Source organism: Nomascus leucogenys, chromosome 9, assembly GCF_006542625.1.
Source record: "Nomascus leucogenys isolate Asia chromosome 9, Asia_NLE_v1, whole genome shotgun sequence".
Taxonomy (NCBI): Eukaryota; Metazoa; Chordata; class Mammalia; order Primates; family Hylobatidae; genus Nomascus; species Nomascus leucogenys.
This window is the reverse complement of record NC_044389.1, coordinates 4,098,044-4,120,434: the sequence shown is the minus strand read 5'-3', so window position 1 is coordinate 4,120,434 and position 22,391 is coordinate 4,098,044. Positions and strand designations below refer to the sequence as shown.

Here is a 22,391-nt window from a genome sequence, read left to right as displayed (position 1 = left end):
TAATTTAGTCTCTGCTTCTCATTTTCAAAGATTATTAAACTTTCAAACTTAAATGCAAGTTTAAGCAATACAAATAGCTAACATTTACTGAGCGTCTACTTTAAAGTGAGAACTGCAGTGAATTTACACATAGTAGCTTAATGGTATCTTACTTTATTCAAAATGATTAAGTTAAGGACTTTTATCTCCGTTATGCTTAGATGAGATATACTTTTCAAGGTTATTGTTTAGAATTTGGTAACATTTTATTATATGGAGAACTTTATTACAATTAGCCTTTGTATGATGAAATTTGATAGAAATTTAACATTTTAAAGATTTTTTATTTCATTACTTGCAGTTAATACTATATGTGTATATCATTATCTATGTAGTTATATGCACATATATGTTTCTGATTTAATTTTCACAAATTGAAATTTATATTTATTTACAAAGAATGAGCATGAGTATTCCAAAATATAGGCCTTGTCCTTGAGGAACATTATTATGTTATTAATGTATTTATTCTTTTGAACTAATCATTTGACTTGCTTTGCATTTTGCAAGTGTGTCAGAATTTTACGTATTGTAATTTTAAAATGATCTTCGATTATCTTGAATATTTCAGATATTATTAGTTATTTAAGTACCAAAGAAAGTATAAAATGATTTTATATTTTTAAGGAAACTAACAGAGAAATATAAGAATTTCTCTTCTATGATTGGCAGCTAACAATCAAAGGATAAGAGGGGAACATCATATAATTATTATTTATAAGCTGCTTTAGGAAATTGTTATAGGAACTATTTCCTGGTGCTTTTGAAGGCATCAGTTTTGAAATGCCAGATGATTTAAGAAGCAAGAGGATTATTTTGATGCTCCCTGAACAAAATAGTAGGTGTATTGGATGATATCTTTTTGTTTGTTTGTTTGTTTGTTTGTTTTGAGATGGAGTTTTGCTCTTGTTGCCCGGGCAAGAGTGCAGTGGCATGATTTCAGTTCACTGCAACCTCCACCTCCCAGGTTCAAGCAATTCTCCTGCCTCAGCCTCCCAAGTAGCTGGGATTAGATGTATGCCACCGTGCCTAGCTTATTTTTGTGTTTTTAGTAGAGATGGGGTTTCGCCATGTTGGCCAGGCTGGTCTCAAACTCCTGACCTCAGGTGATCCACCTGCCTCAGCCTCCCAAAGTGCTGGGGTTACAGGCATGAGCCATTATGCCTGGCTGGATGATATGTTTCAACTGAGTTGTGTTACTACTATGCACATCCATTTAGCAATTTTTTGTTTCTACAGGTTTTATTTTCTTTATTTGAATATATGAAAACATTTGATTAATAATACAAGATTTTTACTTTTGCAGCTTTTTTCTAACCTAGTTTCTTTCATTTCAGAAACACCTGCTGCATTTCCAGATACTATAAAAGAAAAAGAAACACCAACTCCTGGTGAAGATATTCAGGTAGAAAGTTCAATTCCCCATACAGATTCAGGAATTGGAGAAGAGCAAGTGGCTAGCATCCTGAATGGGGCAGAATTAGAAACAAGTACAGGCCCTGATGCCATGAGTGAACTCTTATCCACTTTGTCATCCGAAGTGAAGAAATCACAAGAGAGCTTAACTGAAAATCCCAGTGAAACGTTGAAGCCTGCACCATCCATATCTAGCATTAGTCAAACCAAAGGCATCAATGTGAAGGAAATACTGAAAAGTCTTGTGGCTGCTCCAGTTGAAATAGCAGAATGTGGCCCTGAACCTATCCCATACCCAGATCCAGCACTGAAGAGAGAAACACAAGCTATTCTTCCTATGCAGTTTCATTCCTTTGACAGGTAGGTACCGAACTTATTATTCACAGGGCTTTATACATAAAAAGAAAATTTGACTTTGTTAATTTTAAAATATAAGGAAGATCTTGAAAGCTTTATTAACGTAGATTCTTATTACAAAGACAGTCAAAATGATGGCTCAACCTAATCTTACAATAAGACATCTTAATAATACATCTTAAAGAAGAGGTTTCAATGTACTATGATGGATAGCACATTCAATTGGAAGTAGGGAAACATGGATTATGGTTATATTCCATTATCAAAGGACTACAGTATATTGGGGTGTTATTTTTCTCTTTGGACTTAGTTGTTTCATGTATATAATGGGGAAGGGGATGGGTCACATCTGTCCAAGGTTTATCCTGGTTCTGAAATTCCATTATGATATTATAAAATACTATAATAATTGTTGGAGATTATATAACATGCTTTAAGTGATAACATTTAAATTTGAACCTTAAATGGAAGTATATGGAAAAATTTTAAAATTGTTTGTGATCATCTTCTTTATGAGATTTCCAATACCAATGTAAAAGCTGTATTTTGAAGCATGTATTTAAAAGTAAATATTTTCGAAAGGTATTTTGGCATTTTAGGTGTCGAAACTATTTATAACATGGCCCATATGTCATATGTCTACATTCAAATGTTAAGTTATGCAAGGAATTTTTTAAGGAACAATTAACTTTTTATTCCAGTATACATTCAATAAAAATGATAGTTCACAGAAGCAGAATAAGATATTTTAGAACCAAATACCCTATGCATCTAATACTTTCCACTATTTAAAAACATGTGCAAGATTAGAAGAATATTTTAGTCACTAATTATTAACAGTAGTACTTAACATTGATCACTGGTATTAATGCCTATTCCAAATAATGTTTACATGTTAATGTATTAACTAAAAATGTGATGGCTTACCTTTTAAAATAAATCATTATTATTGATGTTTTAAAACATCTTTTCATACAAAAATATTTATATATATGTATGAGGTGATTGACAAGCAAGTGTTTTTTTGTTTTAGAAAGACAAGATCAAATTAGGAAATAAAATGTTTCTAAATGGAAATGTCAAAATATATAGTCAAAAAACATTATCTATTCCATATTGCTTTCTGTAAAGTAGCCAGACTGCTTTGTTCTAAGTAACATTTTAGTTTAGGGGTAGAGGATGTGGTGGTATAGTCATTTCAGTTTGGATGAATACCCTTTTTTTTTTTTTTTTTTTTTTTTTTTTTTTGAGATGGAGTCTTGCTCTGTCACCCAGGCTAGAGTGCAGTGGTGCGATCTCAGCTCACTGCAACCTCCACATCCTGGGTTCAAACAATTCTCTGCCTCAGCCTCCTGAGTAGCACCTGCCACCACGCCTGGCTAATTTTTGTATTTTTAGTAGAGACGGGGTTTCAACATCTTGGCCAGGCTGGTCTTGAACTCTGACCTCATGATCCACCCGCCTTGGCCTCCCAAAGTGCTGGGATTACAGGCGTGCGCCACTGTGCCCGGCTGAATTACCCTTTTAATACACAATATAATTTAAACTTTGCCTGTAAACACTTTTGCCAGTGTTTTACAGATACGTCTTGAAAATCTGTTGTGGAAAATGTAAGTGGCACTTGTTATCATGCAGAATATAAAGATGAATAAAATTAGTTTTATCTTCTATGAACTTAGAGAGTAGTAAGAAGATGTTTGCAAATAATTGCTATAATAGATAAAATGTGTTGTGTCAAAAGTTTTAAAAAGTAAAAAATGGCAGGACTATAAAATGTAAGAAATATTTTTCTTTTTTTGGTATTTTGGTATTAATATTATATTTAGATGTTCATTCATATAGTGATGTTCCCTGGGTGTTCCTTTTGATGTTTCACATTTATTTCACCTTTTCCACATATTTGGTTTATGTTTTCATGATATGCCTGTATGTGTGTTTATAAGTTTGTATAAACATATGCATGTAAGTATATGTACTTGTGTGTTTCTATAAGCCTATAAGGTAATATATAGTAATTTAAGTTTTGTATTCTAGTTAATTTTAAATTATATCTTTAAATGTTGGTAAAATACAAACCAGTAAATACAGATGATTATTGTGATTTACATATGAAAATCCAATGAAATAAACATTAAGTAAAACTTTTTGTTTTAATTTGGATTATTGTTAGAATGAGATTTTAATTAAAACTTAAAAAAAAAGTCACCTGAGTGCCAATATTCTTAGCTACTCAGAATTTATTATACTTTTGAGAATATTGCTTTAAGAAAAATACAGCTTTCTATATGTTCCTATAGCATTTGTACAAAATGCAGTAGGAGTGGAATCATTATTCTAAACTGCATAAGTACAAATGAAATGGAAGAGCACAAAGCATATTTCAGTTCTTTTTAGGAAAAGAGTCTCTAGTGTAGTTAATATATGCAGTAGCTCAAGTACTATCAAATGTAAATGATGAGGTGATATTGATGAAAGGAGGGGATTGAGGTCTCAGGGGGCGCTGATGACGGATTGAACAGAAGCGGCCTTGCACTGCACGTAACTCAAGTCTGTCGTCTTCACTACTCAAAGCCATAATGGGAGGTGGCAGTTTGAAATGAGTTGCCACGGCAAAGAGTATTATTTTTGAAATGCTTTCACACAAATCACTAGGCCCTGCATACAACTTAGTTTCATGCTTTAATGTCATCAGGAGGCACAAATTGGTGTGTCTAATTGTTTGCCACCTGCCAGCAAAATGAGCTGCCAGCCAGCCAGACGGGTTTGATTGTCTGTCAGCCATTCAATAGATTGAGAGTGACAACATCAAAAATTTAACTTCAAACTCTGAAGCTTTGAGCAGCTTTTCAGAGACATCCCCGCAAGTGCTTCTGGACCAGTGCATTTTTCAATTATACTTCCAGGGTATTGCTACCATTTGCCTTATCTGTCTTAAGGTAGCTATAATTACATTATGAGGTATATAAACATATTTCTGAAGCACTAAAGTCTGAAATCCAAGTTATGACATGTCTTTTAACATCAGATTGAATTCGTTGAAAATGAGATCCAGGATGACAGCCTTTAGAATGAAAGTCCTGAATGCTACCAGTTTCAAACACAGAAGCTATCATGGGTCTTACTTTACCAATAATGTATTTTTCATTTTAATCTTTAGTTGAAAAGTAGATATAAACTCACTTGGTCGCTTCTTTGTAACTAAATCACACTCCTAATAATATTGTACAGTGTCAGTGGAATTCATGTAGGATTTTACTTTGTTAACCAGTTGTTTATTGGTTATATTGCAGACATGCTAACAATGAATTCCTTATACTTATCCTGGATTTTAAATTTGGAAATAATTTCCTAGAACAACTGGGATAATTTGAGTTCTGTTAACTTGTGTTCTACATCGAGTTGTCTCACCCCTTAGGATGGAGCATTGGTGAATTTCAGTGTTTTGAAGTTTATAATAAAAAATTGCAACATCAAATTCTTAGAAACATTTGACTTAATTAAAATAAAACTTTTTCCTTTACTATTACATATTTCAGCAGATTATGAAATATTACATAAATGTTCTCTACATATATGGAAAGTACTGATTCTTTTTCTATTTCCTTCAGTCATCTGTGCAGATTAAGTATATATCTTTGATTATAGTCAGTGATCCGAACAGATGTGTACTCATGAAGTATTAAAATGCTAGAGATCCTCTAGTACTGTTCTATAATGAGCAAACACTGTATGTAAAGAGGAAATACAATCATAAAACTCTAACAATTTTTTCAAAGTTCTGTTACTGTGAGGCAGAGAGAAATATTTATGATGGTTTTATTTTTAACAGAAAAGTTTAATAATCTCATTTTAGAATTCTTAAATCAAGTTGCCAAGTTCTCTAACAATACTATCTCTTTGGATAGATTACTATATTTATCGATGGTTTATAAAATGTTTTAATTGAGCTATTATTTTTCATGTACTGTGTAACTTTTACTTTGGAGTAATGCTTTTCTCTAAAGCCACCAATTAACCTTTTACTTATCTTTTAAACTAAAAATTTAATCTTATGTATCTGCATGCTTTTTATCTTTTGAGAGTTTGGTATATATATATATCTGTGTTTTGATTCAGTTTTAATTTCCTAGGATTTCCAGAGATCCCACTTAGTTTGAACAAAAGACAAAAAAAAAAAAAGGGCAATGTGCTTGTCATACATTTTTAACTGTTAGTATGTTTTTAAAAATTGTTTTAAGTGTGGAATATCACACAAAGCTTATAATTGTGTTGCTTCTTTGGCTAACTCACATCAAACTTACACTTCACTTTTTCAGATTTTGCAAACCTCCTGTATTCAAATTACTGGGTTTGATACATTCAGGGAAACTAGTAGGTATTTTTCCCTCAAAATTTTAATATCCTTCCTTCCCAGTGTTTAATTATCTGAAAAAGAAAAATCTATTTTGTAAATAATATAGGGCCAAAAAAGCAATTTAGATAGACTTCATATTATTAACCATGAAGTATAAGCTTGAGCTAGGTATTTTCTCTTTAGTTTCATTAGTAGTCTAATATTGATATTAGTAGTCAGGATGAAATTTCAGGATAAATATTTTAAAAAATGTTGAGTAGAGTTAATGAGGTCTTCTTACGTTGATTTATTTAAAGTTAGAATTAAGTAAATATGAAAAATTATAATTACTTCTGAAGACTTCAATTTGTTCTTATTACTTTCTATTTTTTAAGGAAAAGTATTTTGACCATATCACTTAAAAGATGAATAAACGTAAGCCAAATTGATTATTCATCTTCCAGCCTTTACAATTGAAATTTTCTACATCTAGCCACTGTAATTTCTGCTTTTACTATGCTGCAAGTGCCCTGAGTATATATTTTAAGGTCAGTTGCCAGAAGATTCAGTTTTGACTGAGCCTGTTTGTGTCCTCATTTCCCCAATGTTGTTGACTTTGTCTCTCCTGGCATTTATAGAGAGCTGAATCAAGTTCAGTGAGCTGAATAAAGTATCTCTCATTAATAGGTGATTTAATGAGATTCTTTATTGTTTCTTATACATATTTTTTATATTGCAATTCTCAAATATTTTACAAAATAGGGAAGCATGATAGATAAAATCATGAGAGCATTCACCTTGTGATTTCTGATGAACTGAAGTAAATTGTCATGTTATCCTAGAATCAATAACAAATTATTTTTCTCTTTTAAGTTTCAACTTTTTTTTTCAAGATATATATTTAACATCCACATCCTAGTTAGAGAGTGATAATCTGGAAATTAGGGGAACTGAATATTAATAGTTGGTCTCTCTTTAATTTGTTCCAGGACCTTGATCCATTCTTTTTGGCTCTCTGGAACTCAGTTTCCCAACCCATATAATATGGTATAAAGCTACATGATTTCTAAAAAGTCTCATAAATTTCCAAAATTCTGTTTAAATGAAATGGGCTTATTGTTAGTCCCCCAAAGCAACAGATGGATATTTTTGAGCTTGGCTAAAAGATATGAGTCCTAGAAAAGGTACATCTCCATTCTCAAACTACATTAGCCCCTCAGCATCTCTAAGGTGTATTCTTTCTGTTAGCTCCTAACTGCCCTCACTATTTCCATGTTTCCTTTCTCACCCCAAATTTATCTTTTACATTTATGCCATAGACATTTTTCTAAAGCGTGAAGCTGATGAAAATTCTGAAATAATTCTTGTTGTTTATATAATAAAGGAGGATTATTTTAGTTTGGAATAGAAAGTCCATACCTTTCACCAGCCAGAAGTATCTAAAGCAATTCCTTTAACCTACCTTGTTTTTTCGTGTCTCTTTGCCTTGCTAGGTTTTTACTGTTAAATTTTTGTATGCACTTTTCCCTACTTGGTTAATTTCTATTGATCCTTTTCATTTCAGCCCACTCTTCCTTGATTGTGCACAGCCTGTGTTCCTGAAAGGTCCTGGGCATAACTCTGACCAGGTCAATTATTGAAATATATTGCATGGTCAGTTTGTCTGTCATATTCCTTAAAGTATCTAAGGGAATATGCCCCAGGGCATGGGGCATGTAGTATTTGTCTTGTGTCTCCTAAACTTGTTGGTGTAATCCCCTGTTAGTGCTCAGACAGTAGAAGGGAACAGAAAGAAAGGTATTCTTATAGTGTGCCATGAATAATTATAAAACTCACTTGCCTTAATGAGTCACCATTTAAAAGCTCTTTCTTATCTTCGGTATCTCTGTTTGTACTTAGGATAAACCATGATGTATACAGATAAGATAGTATCCCTGTTTTTACAAAATTTACTGAACTGTTTGACTGCCAGTACTCTATCCTTATACCACTTTTCCTGTCCCTTTGCATTCACTTCTTTGGCCATCTCATCCACTCTCCTGGCATTAAATAGCATCTATATGCTGAAGACTCTTATATTTATATCTTAGTTTGAACCTCTTTTCTAAACTAGAGACTCGTCTATCCAATTGCTTATTCAACATTGCTATTTGGATGATTAAAAAGAGGTATAAAAAATTAGTATAAGAAAGCTGCTCCAACCACATTCTTCCCTATGTTAGTTAATGGCAACTTGTCCTTTCTGTTACTTAAGGCAAATTTTTTTGCATAATCTTTGACTTTACTCTCATGTCCACATCCAGTTCTTATTTAAATCTTATTTGCTCTGCCTTCTTAATATTGCCAAAATTTGAATCACTTCTCACCAGATTTTACTTTGCTATTCCACTCCAAACCACCATCATTTCTTGTTTGTATTATTGTAGTCTCCTAGCCATTCTCCACATTGTCCCTCCTAAGACTATCTGTGACATAGCAGCCAGAGTAGTCCTGTTATAACCTAAGGTTACATCCTTCTTCTGTGCATAAGGCTTCATGATTTCTCATCCCTCTTTGAATAAAAGCCAGCATCTATACGATGGACTACAAGGCCCTGTGAGCTGAGCCCTCTTACTTATCTCATCTCTTACAGCTCTCCATGTCACCCAGTGTCACACTAGCCTTTGTACTGTTACCTCTGCCTGTGATGCTCTTCTCTAGATAGCCTCCTGGCTTACTCTTTCACCCCCTTCAGTGTTCTCTCAAATACTACCATTTTTTGTCAATCTTCTCTGAGCCACCCTTTCAACATTATTCCTTCTTCTTATCTATGCTTTATTTTTCTTACAGCACTTAACATCTGATATACTATACTTACTCATTTATGTTACTGTATTTGCTATATCTCTGTATTGAAATGTCAGTTCCATGAGAGCAGGGATTTTATTCTATATATTGCTATATCTCCAGAACTTACATCAGTTCCACACACATTGCAATGCTCTATAAGTATTTGTTGAATGAATGAGTGAACATATCACATCTAGCTTTGAGACAGGATAAATTCAATGATGGAAGAATTTACACTTACATGTATTACTTATCAGTCCATTTATTAAAATCATATAATCAGTTAATGCAATATCAAGTGAATTAGATTGAATATGTCCTGGCTTGTACCATTTTGATGATAACTTTTACAACCTTGGAGTGTGTATAGATTCTATGTAGTATAAAAGAATTTTTCACTTTCTTGTAGTTGAGTCTTAAAGATGTGTGATAGAAGTTTGAAATTGTGTGGAAAGCATAGTATTGAGATTTAAAAAAAAATTCTATTGGTAAAGAATATGTAGAATAGAGCAGGGGTCCCCACCCCTGGGCCATGGACTGGTACTGGTCTGTGGCCTGTTAGGAACCAGACAGCAGGAGGTAAGCAGTGGGCAAGTAAACAAAGCTTCATCTGCATTTACAGCTTCTCCCCATTGCTCGCATTACTGCCTGAGCTCTGTTTCCTGTCAGATCAGTGGTGGCACTGGATTCTTCTAGGAGTACAAACCCTACTGTGAACTGTGCATGCGAGGGATCAAGGTTAAGTACTCCTTATGATAATCTAATCCCTGATGATCTGTCACTGTATTAGTTTGTTTTCACACTGCTGATAAAGACACACTGAAGCCTGGGAAGGACAAAAAGGTTTAATTGGACTTACAGTTCCACATGGCTGGAGTGGCCTCAGAATCATGGCAGGAGTGAAAGGCACTTCTTACATGGTGGTAGCAAGAGAAAATGAAGAAGCAGCAGAAGTGGAAACCCCTGATAAATCCATCAGATCTCATGAGACTTATTCACTATCACGAGAATAACACAGGAAAGACCGGCCCTAGTGATTCAATTACCTGCCCCTAGGTCCCTCCCTCAACATGTGGGAAGTCTGGGAGATACAATTAAAGTTGAGATTTGGGTGGGGACACAGCCAAACCATATCAGTCACTGGTGCCAAAAGCTTTGGAGACCACTGGAGTAGAGGATTCAAGGTATCTGTCAGGATGAATAGCAGATCTAAAAGAAGAAGAGCATAATACCTGAATAGTTTAGTTCAATGGCTCTTAACCTTTTCGTGGCTAAGTATGTTTTTGAAATTCATTAAAAACTATATGTTCACTCTAAAGAAAATGTTTTTACCACCAAAATTTGTATATATTTTAGTGTATTTATGTACCCTAAATAGGTTACCCACAGTAGGTACCTAGACTTCTAGGTAAGACTTTTTTGGTTTAGATGGAATAGATAGCCAGTGTGAAACGTTGTATAACAATCTGATAGAAGATTTTGTAAGAGTTGAAAATTTTTACTCTCATGTATAAATAGTTGCTAATACCAAGTAACATTTTAAAAGATAATTAATTTGTTATCAACACATACTGGTTAGTGTGGACTTTCAAATTAATTGTAAAATTGATTACTAAGAAAGAGAATGGTTTGAGATAAAAGAGAATGGGTAATGTTGGTGAAGAAACAATATTAAGGACAAGAACGTGCAGTCCTTTAATCCTAGATAAACAGTTTGGCCATCTGAATCAAAGGGGAAATAGTTCTTACAAACTCATAATGTTGTAGATGCAGAAAAAGATCGGAGAAATCGGTCAAATACAGGTTCCTGCTTCTCTCAACTAAACCCTTGTAACTTGGTCATCTCAGCCATTTGAACACATCAGTGATTAGAAACTGGAATTCATAAAAATTATCAGAGATTTTTTTTCTTCTTGTTGGTCCTAATTTGGTATTCTGAAGTACATGGAAGTTTCATTTTGTTTTCTTATCAGACTTTCAGATTTTTAAAAAATGCTGTAACTTTTTCTCACCCTTTTACTGTAATTTTCTGTCCTTTCAGCCTTTCTTCACATAACTTGTTTTCCAGATCAACTGTCATCCTAACTGTTTTAGGGACATGATTCAGTTTGTCATTATTCTTGAAATGTAGTGCCTAAAACTACACATATGAGATATGACAATGGCAGAGTATATGAGGATTATTGCTTCTTTCAGTCTGGGTATTTTTGCTGATATAGACCCAGACTATATCAGCACTTTTGGGAGCCGTAACAATGCTCATAATAGCTAAAATGTATTGGCTGCTTAGAATATTCCATGGACTGTGCTAAGTACTTTATATGTGTTACTTCCTTTTATCTTTATAGCAATCTTATTGCACCCTTTTATAACAATCTTTATAACAATCTTAAGTTTATGATATTACCATTAAGCATCTCATTTTAATGGGGAGGAGAATGAAGCTTAGAGAGATCTAAGTGCCCAATACCACGTGGTAACTGCTGAAGGTAGGATTCTAACCCGGGTCTGTAGGGTTAGAATTCTGTGCCATACTGTGAAACTCTGCTGAGTTTGCCAGCAATGAAATATCTGGAGGCCTTCACATCAATTGCTATTAATTCAGTGCTTTCAGATTTTTTAGTAGGCATTTAACCTTTCTATATTTTACTTACAAGTCATAATTACAGGATTTAGAGATTTTTTTCTCTCACTCATATAACTTATTTTTCCTAATGTAACTTATTTCTCATAGCTTCCGTATTCAACAAGATACCAGTCTGTTACAGAGAGCTTTTGCTCAAAGTTAGTAATGATCAACAGATCAGAAATTTATAGTAATAGTTTTTCTACCTTCTGCAAATTCATCTCATAGCACTGTTAATTAGCTCATGATTCTTTATCCATAAATAAACATCTTTGTGTCTGCTGTTGTCCTAAAAAAAAAATCATGAGAGATGCAGAAAAAAGAGCATTATACTTTCATTATTGACTTCTCTTCAAATCAACAGTTGATGGTTTTGTTTTCTTGCTGGAGAGTCAATGAAATAGTACATCTCACATTATTTTATAAGTTTAGAGGAGAATTTTTGATAACAAACCCCAAATATTGGCATGTTCCTTTTTTCTATTGATTTTTATGTAGATCATTATAAGTAGATGCTTTATATCCCATAGACAAAAAATATATTTCATTTTAGACAGTGGTAATGGTTATTAACATTTATAATATACCTCATAATTGACAAAGTCCATTTAAATATGATCTCCTTTAATCTCCCCAATTGTATGTGAGGGAGGTAGCATTAGTCTTACAATTTTACACTCAAAAAATGTAAGATCATACAGTTTGAGAGTGGTCCAGTTTTCAAGCCTTAGTTTTGAAATATAGTCCACATCTTATATTCCTTTCTGCAATGTCACACTACCTCTCAATGAAATAAACGGAGGCATTAGAGGAGGACTTGCCAATATAGAGATTGAAAGCATAATGTGTGCTTTAGGTAATTAGATAGATAATTGAGAGTTAAAGTTTGAGTCTAAAGAATTTGACACCAACATGCTTAAAGAGAAAAGAAGAAAGTACCTAAAGGAGATAGTGAAGGAATTTTTTGACATGAGTAAAACTATTTAAGATTATATTACCCGTGGTCACACAAAATGTTTTAAGTATTTCTAAAATTAAGAATAATAATTATTACAAATTTAGATTATTAACATTAAAGAAGTCACTGAAGATATTAACAAAGCCACTTATTTGTGGAAAAAAAAAGTGTTGATATTAAGGAAGTTTAAGCAACAGACTTATTTGAGAAAGGACCATTGATGTAGTTTTCTTTAGGTAGATTTTTTTCATTGAGTAAGTATAAAATAGAGATGCATTAAAAAGATGTAAATCAAGTTGGATATTTTAGCACTGTCAGTTACTGGTTTCCAAGCATTACATTTGATTAAAATAGGTCATACATCTATTTGTAGATGAATAAATTCAATGATGGTTGAGTAAGGTTTGGAAGATATTTGTTAAATGAAGTTTGCAGTGTTATAAACTTCGAGAAGAATGAACCTTTACTGCAAGAAAGTTTAGATATTTATTAAGTTAGAGAAGTAGTTACTTTATACATTTTTAAAAATTGACTAATATCCATATTTATTTGTCATTTAACCTTAACACAATGTCAAATTCAGAAATTTTAAAATGAAATACGTTTAAAATACGCTAAAGAAACCTGGGGAAATGTTGAACTCCTCTATTAAAGAAACCAAGGTTGAAAAGCTAAATAAACTTCTAACCAAATGTCTCTCTATCATCCGCGTTCTCTTTCATTATAACAATATTCCTACTATAAAAGCAACTCAATTTTGTTCAGAAAAATAAAGCATAACGTTATTATACCCTTAGATGTTATTTATTATTCCTTGGTTTAATTTTCAGCTTTACTATGAAGAAGCTTTAGAATTTGGCATTTAAAGGCTGGGTGCGGTGGCTCACGCCTGTAATCCCAGCACTTTGGGAGGCCAAGGGGGTGGATCACCTGAGGTCAGAAGTTTGAGACCAGCCTGACCAACCTAGTAAAATCCCGCCTCTACTAAAAATACAAAAATTACCTGGGTGTGGTGGCATGTAGCTGTAATCCCAGCTACTTGGGAGGCTGACACAGGAGAATCACTTGAACATAGGAGGCAGAGGTTGTAGTGAGCCAAGATGGCACCACTGTGCTCCTCCTAGGTGACAGAGTGAGACTCTGTCTCAAAAAAACAAACAAATAAATAAAAAAATTGGCATTCAAATGTTTTATGTTTTTACCCATTTATGAATATTTTAAACATGGAGAATGTGATATGGATAAGATGGACGTTTTAAATGTATATTTTGCCAAAAATTCTATGTGCATAGGCAAAATCTACTAACTTTAGCACAAATTTCTTAATATTCCCAGATTTATGATCACAGTCCATATGCCATCTTAAGAAAGGTTTGCAGACTCCAAAGTCTACAAAAATGTTGGCCAAATCAACTAGGCAACACGCTTTATAATATATCCTTAATGTCCTTATCCTTTCTACTGACAAAGCTGGACTAAGGAGTTTACATTTTTTTTTTTAATTAAAAGAAGAAAGAGGGAGAAATTCGATGTTGACTATGTATATCTGTTGCAGTGGGATTAGAATTCATCTTCAACCTCACGTTTGTTATTTTCAATCCTTCATTTCTTGGCAGGAGTGTTGTGGTGCCTGTAAAGAAACCACCTCCAGGTAGTTTAGCTGTAACCACTGTGGGAGCCACTACTGCTGGAAGTGGGTTGCCAACAGGCAGTACCTCTAATATATTTGCTGCTACTGGAGCTACACCAAAAAGTATGATTAATACAACAGGTATTGTCCTTATATATTTTTGTGATAATCATCTTTTTATGTTTTCTATATCTTCATTTTTCTGCTTATTTGATCTTAAAAATTAAAATATCCTAATCATTTAAGATTATCTTAATTTTTAAGAAGGTTATATTTTATGTTATGACTTTTTAGAATTTGTCTATAGTTGTAGAGTGCATTTTTTAGTGGTCATTTTAGAGGACAGTATTGGTTTTGAGTCTTCTCAAAACAGTGCTGTTTATTTTCAGAGTGAAATCAGATTACTGAAAGATATTTGGGGAGTAGAGGCAAAGGATAATTTGAACACTGAAGTTTGATATGTAAAAATCAGTAAAATGTATCAAGAATATCAAGATGTATTAAAAATGGTAGTGACAGAAAGCAGATTTGGGGACATGATTGGTTGAGTTCTAACATATATTCTTTGCTAAATCCCCTAAGGGAGGCAGAGCTCCCCTAAGAACCTTGACTATATGCCAGCACCTGAACTTGATAAAAAGTGCATGTGAATAAGAACCATTGTTTGATGTTGAATTAATTCATATACATAGATTATAATTTGATCCAATTCATTGCCCAACAAATTCCTTATGAATCTAGGAACAAAAAATTTCAAATCATTGCAAATATTAAAAGTCTGCCTAAAATAACCTTTTTTTTGTAAATTTCCAGAAATGTTCCTGTTGATTATTAGCTAAATAAATCCTTACCCAAATCTTTGTGATTCCATTTTAGGTATTTATACAGCGCCAGATGATCCCTGACTTTTCTTCCCTGACTATAGTAGTCTTCTCTTCTCCAAACTGTATAGCCTTGAACTTTTCCATTTATTATCATTACTTAGGTTCTTCCCATTTTTATTAATTTCATAGCTCTTTTTTGTGCTTTCTGTATCTATCTTGTTTATCGTACCACCTGAGTCTGACATATCATGAACAACACATTTATGGGGTTGTAGTAAGTAGAATGTACTCTATTAAGAATATTTATATTGGCAAATAAATGTCATTAATGGCATTGTGTCCAAGAATAGACCATCTATTGTTTACCTGTATTATAAATAGATATTTCTGTCTGGTTTGTCTGAAGACTTTAAAGTCTTTCCAGTGTTAGAGTTTCATTCTTTATACTCATTCAGCTTTCTAGAAATAGGAGTAAAACTGTTTTTCTTTTACTAAAGTATATACTTTAAAACTGTAAAGATTTTAAAAATGTGAATGAAGTCCTTATTCTTGTTAGGAGTTAGGTAAATGCAAAATGAAATCACCTTTTTTATTTTTATATGAGACAAGTCATGATGTTTTCTTTTTAATTTCTATTTTAAGAATTAATAATATGGAAAGTGATGGTAGCAAGAGTTTTGATGATAGTATAAAGTATATAATATTACAATGAGAAATAAAAATGTAAGTGATAAACTTCTTAAAAATGTGTGTGTGTGTATGTGTGTGTGTGTATAAATTGTGAGCCAACAGCTAAACTGGGCATACTGTTCATTTCAAATATTGGCACATAGGTGCTATAAAATGTTATAGTGGAAATCCCAGTAAGCTATTCACTTTTATGGGAATCAGTATAAGATGATAATATTTAGGAACACTAGATGTCCCTCAACTCCACAGCTATTTAATATACTTAGGTGGCGTATGTTAGAAAAATCTTTACTAAAATGGTATCTTTATATCATTGAGGGAAGACTCATTATTTTAAGACCAGGTACTAATGTAACTCATTATAGCCCTTCTTAAGCAGTGATCTTATCAAAAGGAACATTAGATGCTGCAGTGCCACAAATTTATGCTCAGATAGTTCACTCCAAACTATGTCTTAAATGATGCAAACCAAAAATATTACAATGTAGCTATAAAAAGATAAGTTTTTCACACCTAAATTTGCATTGTTTTATCAGCATCATTTTATTGAAAAATTTTTTCATTTGTTGATGTTTTTTATTTATACCCCATTTGTAGTATGTAGTTTTGTTAGATTAATGTAAGTAAGTCAATTAGATTTCAATGCAACATCTGTTATATAAAATTATATTTATTAGCATACTTACTAATGGCCAAATGATTAATTGTCAAATTCGGTTTTGAAATTCTGATGAGTAATTCTTTCAAAATCAGATAGTAATGGTGTAATTAAAATTTTTTAAAATAAATTTATGTTTAAGGCTAAAAATTATTATTTTGGGAACAGGTGCCGTGGATTCAGGGTCCTCCTCCTCTTCCTCCTCTTCTAGTTTTGTGAATGGTGCTACCAGCAAAAACCTTCCAGCTGTGCAAACTGTTGCTCCAATGCCAGAAGATTCAGCTGAAAATATGAGGTATGCATGACTACTTGTTTTTATTCATTTTAACTCTTTTTAAATGTAGTGAAACAGTACACAAAAATACAAAAATATAGAAAGATTTCTTGAGAATGAAGGTTAATTATTTTGTGATTACATTTCACAATTCTGATATTTTTGGCTAGTTATTATGTAAAAATCTGTGATATATTTAGGTCTAAGCAGAGATCTTCAGTGATTTTAAAATGTTTACTGTTGTATTAGTAATTCACTGTCATTTAGTGCATGTTACTATTTTCGGTAAAGGTTAAAACGTACAAATGGTAACATGATAAAATTGGGCATCTTTAGGGGGTGATAAAAAATTTAAAATATAAACTTTCAGGCCAGGCGTGGTGGCTCACGCCTGTAATCCCAGCACTTTGGAAGGCCGAGGAGGGCAGATCACTTGAGGCCAGGAGTTGGAGACCAGCCTGGAAAACATGGTGAAACTTTGTCTTTACTAAAAATACGAAACTTAGCAGGGTGTGGTGGTGCACGCCTATAATCCCAGCCACTCGGGAGGGAGGCTAGGGCAGGAGAATCACTTGAACCCGGGAGGCAGAGGTTGCAGTGAGCCGAGATCGCACCGCTGCACTCCAGCCTGGGTGACAGAGTGAGACTGTGTCTCAAATAAATAAATTAATTAATTAACTAACTAACTAAGTAACTTTCAAAATAAATCTACATTGTTATATATAACATCATTGGAACTTGAATAAGCAAACATTACCTTATCTGTCATGATTAAAGACCATTCCTAGAAGAGACTGGCCTTCATTCTTGGAGTAAGATTGTGTACACGTAAACACACACACACACACGTGTATGTATTCACAGTTTTTATAGAAGTATAACACAAATATAGAATATAAAAGCTTATTGAAAGAATGAACACACTCATCATCAGCCAAGTCAACCAATAGACTGTACACCAGGAACGCCTACTGAGCACTTTTTTCCCAGTCACTGTTCTTGCTTTTCTTCCAATTCCTTACCCTGACTTTTAATACTAAGCTAGTTTTGTCCTTTTTGCATTTTATGTAAATGTAAGTACATCAGATGTTTTTCTTTGTCTCTGGCTTCTTTTGTTCAACATTCTTTTTATGAGATTCATCTACTATTGTTGCATATAACAAGAGTTTATTCATTTATTCTCATTTATGTGTCTATACCATAATTTATTAATTCATTTTACTGATGATGGGCATTTGGAATTTTCCATTTCTTAGTTATTACAAATAATACTGCTATATAGATAAGGCCACATAATTACTATGAGTGTACTACTATTACGTGTGTGTACTACACATTAATATGCATATTTGTTAGATAATTTGGAGTGTAATTGCTGATTCGTAGTGTTTGTATATGTTCAGTTTTAGTAGATAATGCCAAATGGTTTTCGAAAGTGGTTGTACTAGTTTACTAACTCAGCAGCAGATGATGAGAGGTCTTGTTGCTTCATATCTTTGATAGGACTTAGTATTTAGTCTGTCATTTTAGCCATTTTGGTGGAAGTATAGTGGCATTCCATTGCATTTTTAGTTTGTATTCTCCTGATGATAAATGAGGTTGAGCACTTTTTAAATACATTGGTCTTTTGTTTTCTTCTTTTGATTTGCTGTTGAAGTCTCTAGTCCATTTTTTTAAATTGCGGGCTTTTTTTTGTCTTTTTCTTATTAATTTTTTGAAAATGAGCCCTTTATAGATTATATGCCATACATATATCTTCTTCCATTTTCTGGCTTTTCTTATCATTATCAATATGGTCTATTTTGATCAACAGAAGTTGTAAATTTTAATTAAGTTCACTTTATAATTTTTTGGTGTATAAGTGCTTTTGAGGTTATAAGTGCTTTGTCTACATTTTCCCTGTCTTGCCTTCTGGCTGCTTTATTCTTTGCTGTTTGTATTTAGATGTGTAATCCATTTGGAATTTTTTGTGATTATAATGAAGTAGGAGTAATAGGTATATGAAGATGACCCAGCACCATTTATTTGAAAGACACTTCTTTTTCCTGTGTTCTGTCATTTTTGTCACAAATTAGTTTTTCATATACACTTCATTATAGTTCAGCAAACAGCTCTGCCTCATCTCTTTGTCTTTAAGTCATACCATCTTAATTAGCCTTAGGTTTAATAAATATTGAGTTGAGTAAGATCTTCTCACCCTGTTATTTTTCCTCAAGAAAGTCTGAGCTATTCTTGATGCTTTGCATTTACATTTATATTTAGAATTAGTTTGTCAATATCCATTTTAAAAACAACTTGCTGGGGTTTTCATAAGTAATGGAGTATTTGGATCTATTGCAGTTGGGGCTATATAGGTCTCATTCAATCTGTGACTAACAAACTGTGATTATCATATATTCCTACCATTTCCTTAGGTGTTCTTATTTTTTTCAGTAATGATTTTTAGTTTTCTATGTAGAAGTCTTACATGTTTCTAAATTGATTTATTCTTAGGAATTGAATATTTTGTATATGTTTCTATTTTCCTGAAGTTTTCAGATAAACTTCGTTGAAACTATTTGTTTATATTGTTTAAACTCAATAAAAAACACTCATTTTGAGCGTGCATTTTAATGAGTTTTGATTAGTTTATGCATCCATATAACCGCCACCACAATCGAGATGTAGAATATACCCATCACCCCGAAAGTTCTGTGTGCCCTGTTTGTTATTCACTCCCATCTCTGTCCCAGGGAAACACCGAAATGCTTTTTAACATTGTGAATTAGATTTGGCTTTTCAAGGTTTTCACATAGATGGAATCAACAGTACATTCTATTTTTGGTGTCTGTCTTCTTTCATTCATCCTAATGATCTGTGATTTATCGATGTCTTTTTGTTTATGAGTAGTCTATTCCTTTTTATTGGTAGGTATTATCCCATTATATGGCTATTAATAATCTACTCTTCTTTTCACCTGTTGATAGCCATCTGGGTTTTCCCATTTTGTTGTAGTTATAAATAATGATTCTATGGATATTTGAAAACACATCTTGGTGTGGACATAAATTTTCATTTCTTATGGCTGAACACTAGGAGAAAAATTCTGGTTGGATAGTAAGTGTATGCTTAACCATATGAGAAACTGCTGCGCTGTTGTGCAAAGTAGTTGTATCATTTTATATTACTGCCAGCAATGTGTAGTTCTATTTTTTCCATATTCTTGTCAGCACTTGGTATTGTCAGTCTTTTTAAGACTTTATAATGGGTGGGTAACCATATCTCATTTGGTTTTATGTTTTCTTTCCTATTGATTAATGATGGTGAGTATTCTTTTTTGCATATGCTTATGGGCCATTGAAATCTCTTGGTATCTTTTAAAATTTTTCTTGAGATATGAGCTCTTTGTATATTCTTCGTATATGTCCTTTGTGAGAAACATGCAGTCTAGAATTTTTTGTTCCATTTTGTTGTATATATTTTTATTTTCTTAAAATTGTTAATAACAAAAGTTTCTAATTTGACAAAGTTCAAGTTCATTGTCTCAAATAGTTTTGTCTTTTATGATTTGTGCCATTTGTAAATCATAAGAAATCTTTACCTACCACAAAGTCATGTAGATATTCTACTATATTTTCTTCTAAAATAGAAGTTTTGTAGTTTTATCTTTATTAGGTTTCTGATCGGTTTTGACTTAGTTTTTGTGTCTGTGGTGCGGTAAAGTTTGGGATTTGGCTCTGTCTTTATGTATATTAATGTTTCACTACCATTCAATTACCTTGGAATTGATTTAAAATCAATTGACCACCTATGTGTAGATCTATTTCTAGACTCCATTCTGTCCCATGAACTATATGTCACTACTGCACTATCTTCCTGTATCATAGCTTTATATTAAGTTTTGAAAGAGATGATGTAATATAAGTCCTCTAACTATTGTTTTTTAAAATTGCTTTGACTTTTCTGGGTTAATTTGCATTTTCATGTAAATTTTAGAAGTGACTTGTCAATTCTAAAGCAACAAAAAAAGAAATTCTGCTGAAATTTTAATTACAACTCTGTTGAACCTTTAAATTTGAGGAGACTCTTCATCATAATACTGAGTATTCAAACCTTTGAAATTGTCATTCATTGGGATCTTTAATTTTTTTCAGCAACTTACTGTAGTTTTCATTGTAAAACTTGTACTTATTTTTATGTCTTTTAAAATTTTTATGTTTTTCTAAATTTTCATGTATTTGATGACATTATATTAGATTTTTTGCTCTAAATTTCCAATTGGGAGTTGGAAGCCAGACAAAAAAGAGTACATAGTGTATGATTCCATTTTTATGAAATTATAGGAAGTGCAAATTAATGTATCTTAAAAAATAGCAAATCAATGATTGTCTATGTCAATTTTACCTCAGTAAAACTGAAAAAAGGGGACAATTTTGTATTAGTGTATTGATTTTTATATATTGATTTTATATTTTATAATCTTGCCACTTTTAGTAAACTTGGTAAGTTGTTTAGAACTTTCTAAACTCACATAATCTATCTAACACTTTCTGTAGTTTCCTTATTATTTTCTATGCATGAGATAATGTCACTTGTAGCTTTAGTATTATTTATCCTAAAATGTTTGAGAATTCACCAGTAGAGCCATTTCTGCCTGGAATTTTCTTTCTGGGAAAATTTAAATTACAGATTCAGTTTTTTTAATTGATAAATGAGTATCCAGATAGTATATTTATTTTTGTATCTGTTTTGTTATTTTTGTCTTCAATGAATTTACCCATCTTATCTAAGTTGTTGGATTTATTGCCATAAATTCTTTGTAATTTTTTAAATTTTATTATTAATATTTTAAAATATAAGCATGACCTCTAATGATGTTCCCTCTTTCATTTCAGATTTTGTTAATTTTTGTTTTTTCTCATTTTCTCATTATCAGAATAGCTATTGCTTTTCAATATTATGATTTCCCCCCAGAAATGATACTGTGTTCATTAATATTTTTAGAGTTTTTTTGTTTTCTATTATGTGAATTCTGCTCTTATTACTCCTTTCTATTTACATCATGTTTGCTTGCTTTTTTCTTTCCATATCTTAGAGTGGAAACTGAGATTGTCTATAAACTGTGGACAATGGGCCAAATAATTCTGCCACCAGCTTTGTACATAAAGTTATTGGAATGCAGCCACACTCATTTGCTTATGTATTGCCTATCACTGCTTTCACATTACTGTGACTGAGTTAAATAGTTGGAACAGAGACAATATGGCCTAAAGCTTAAAATATTTACTATCTTATCCTTTACAGATGTTTCCCAGCCCCTCTCTTGGATCTTTGATTTTAGACCTTTCTTGTTTAATGATATGTTATATGAGCATTTAAAGCCATAACTTTTCCTCCAAGCACAGTTTTACCTGTATTGTACAAATGTAGTATTTTTTATATTCAATATTTTTTTCTAATTTTCCCTATTTCTTCTTGGATTCATACACTTTACAGAGGTGCATTTTGACATTTATCTTTCTTAACTAAAAATACTGCCATGCAATCCATTCAAGTTGTTGCATTAATTAATAGTATGTTCCTTTTTTATTTCTGAGTCATATTCTATGGTGTATGGATGACAGTTTGTTTAAACATACACCTACTAAAGGACATTTAAGTTTTTTTCCAGTTTGGGGCTATTAAAAATAAAGTTACAGTGGATATTTGTTTTTATGTGAACATATATTTTTATTTCTCTGGGATAAGTACCCAAGAGTGAGATTACTGGCTCTGTGG

The 22,391-nt window shown here is 32.4% G+C and overlaps 1 protein-coding gene across 4 annotated transcripts in view; it reads left to right on the top strand.

The window, feature by feature from the left end:
• NBEA (neurobeachin) overlaps nucleotides 1-22,391 on the top strand; it is a 723,704-nt gene that overhangs the window by 261,069 nt on the left and 440,244 nt on the right. For all 4 annotated transcript variants that reach the window (XM_030818536.1, XM_030818537.1, XM_030818538.1 and 1 more), the window contains 3 exons: nucleotides 1,377-1,815; nucleotides 14,175-14,329; nucleotides 16,529-16,655. In XM_030818536.1, the coding sequence (XP_030674396.1) occupies nucleotides 1,377-1,815; nucleotides 14,175-14,329; nucleotides 16,529-16,655 (721 nt within the window). The remainder of the gene's footprint in view (nucleotides 1-1,376; nucleotides 1,816-14,174; nucleotides 14,330-16,528; nucleotides 16,656-22,391) is intronic.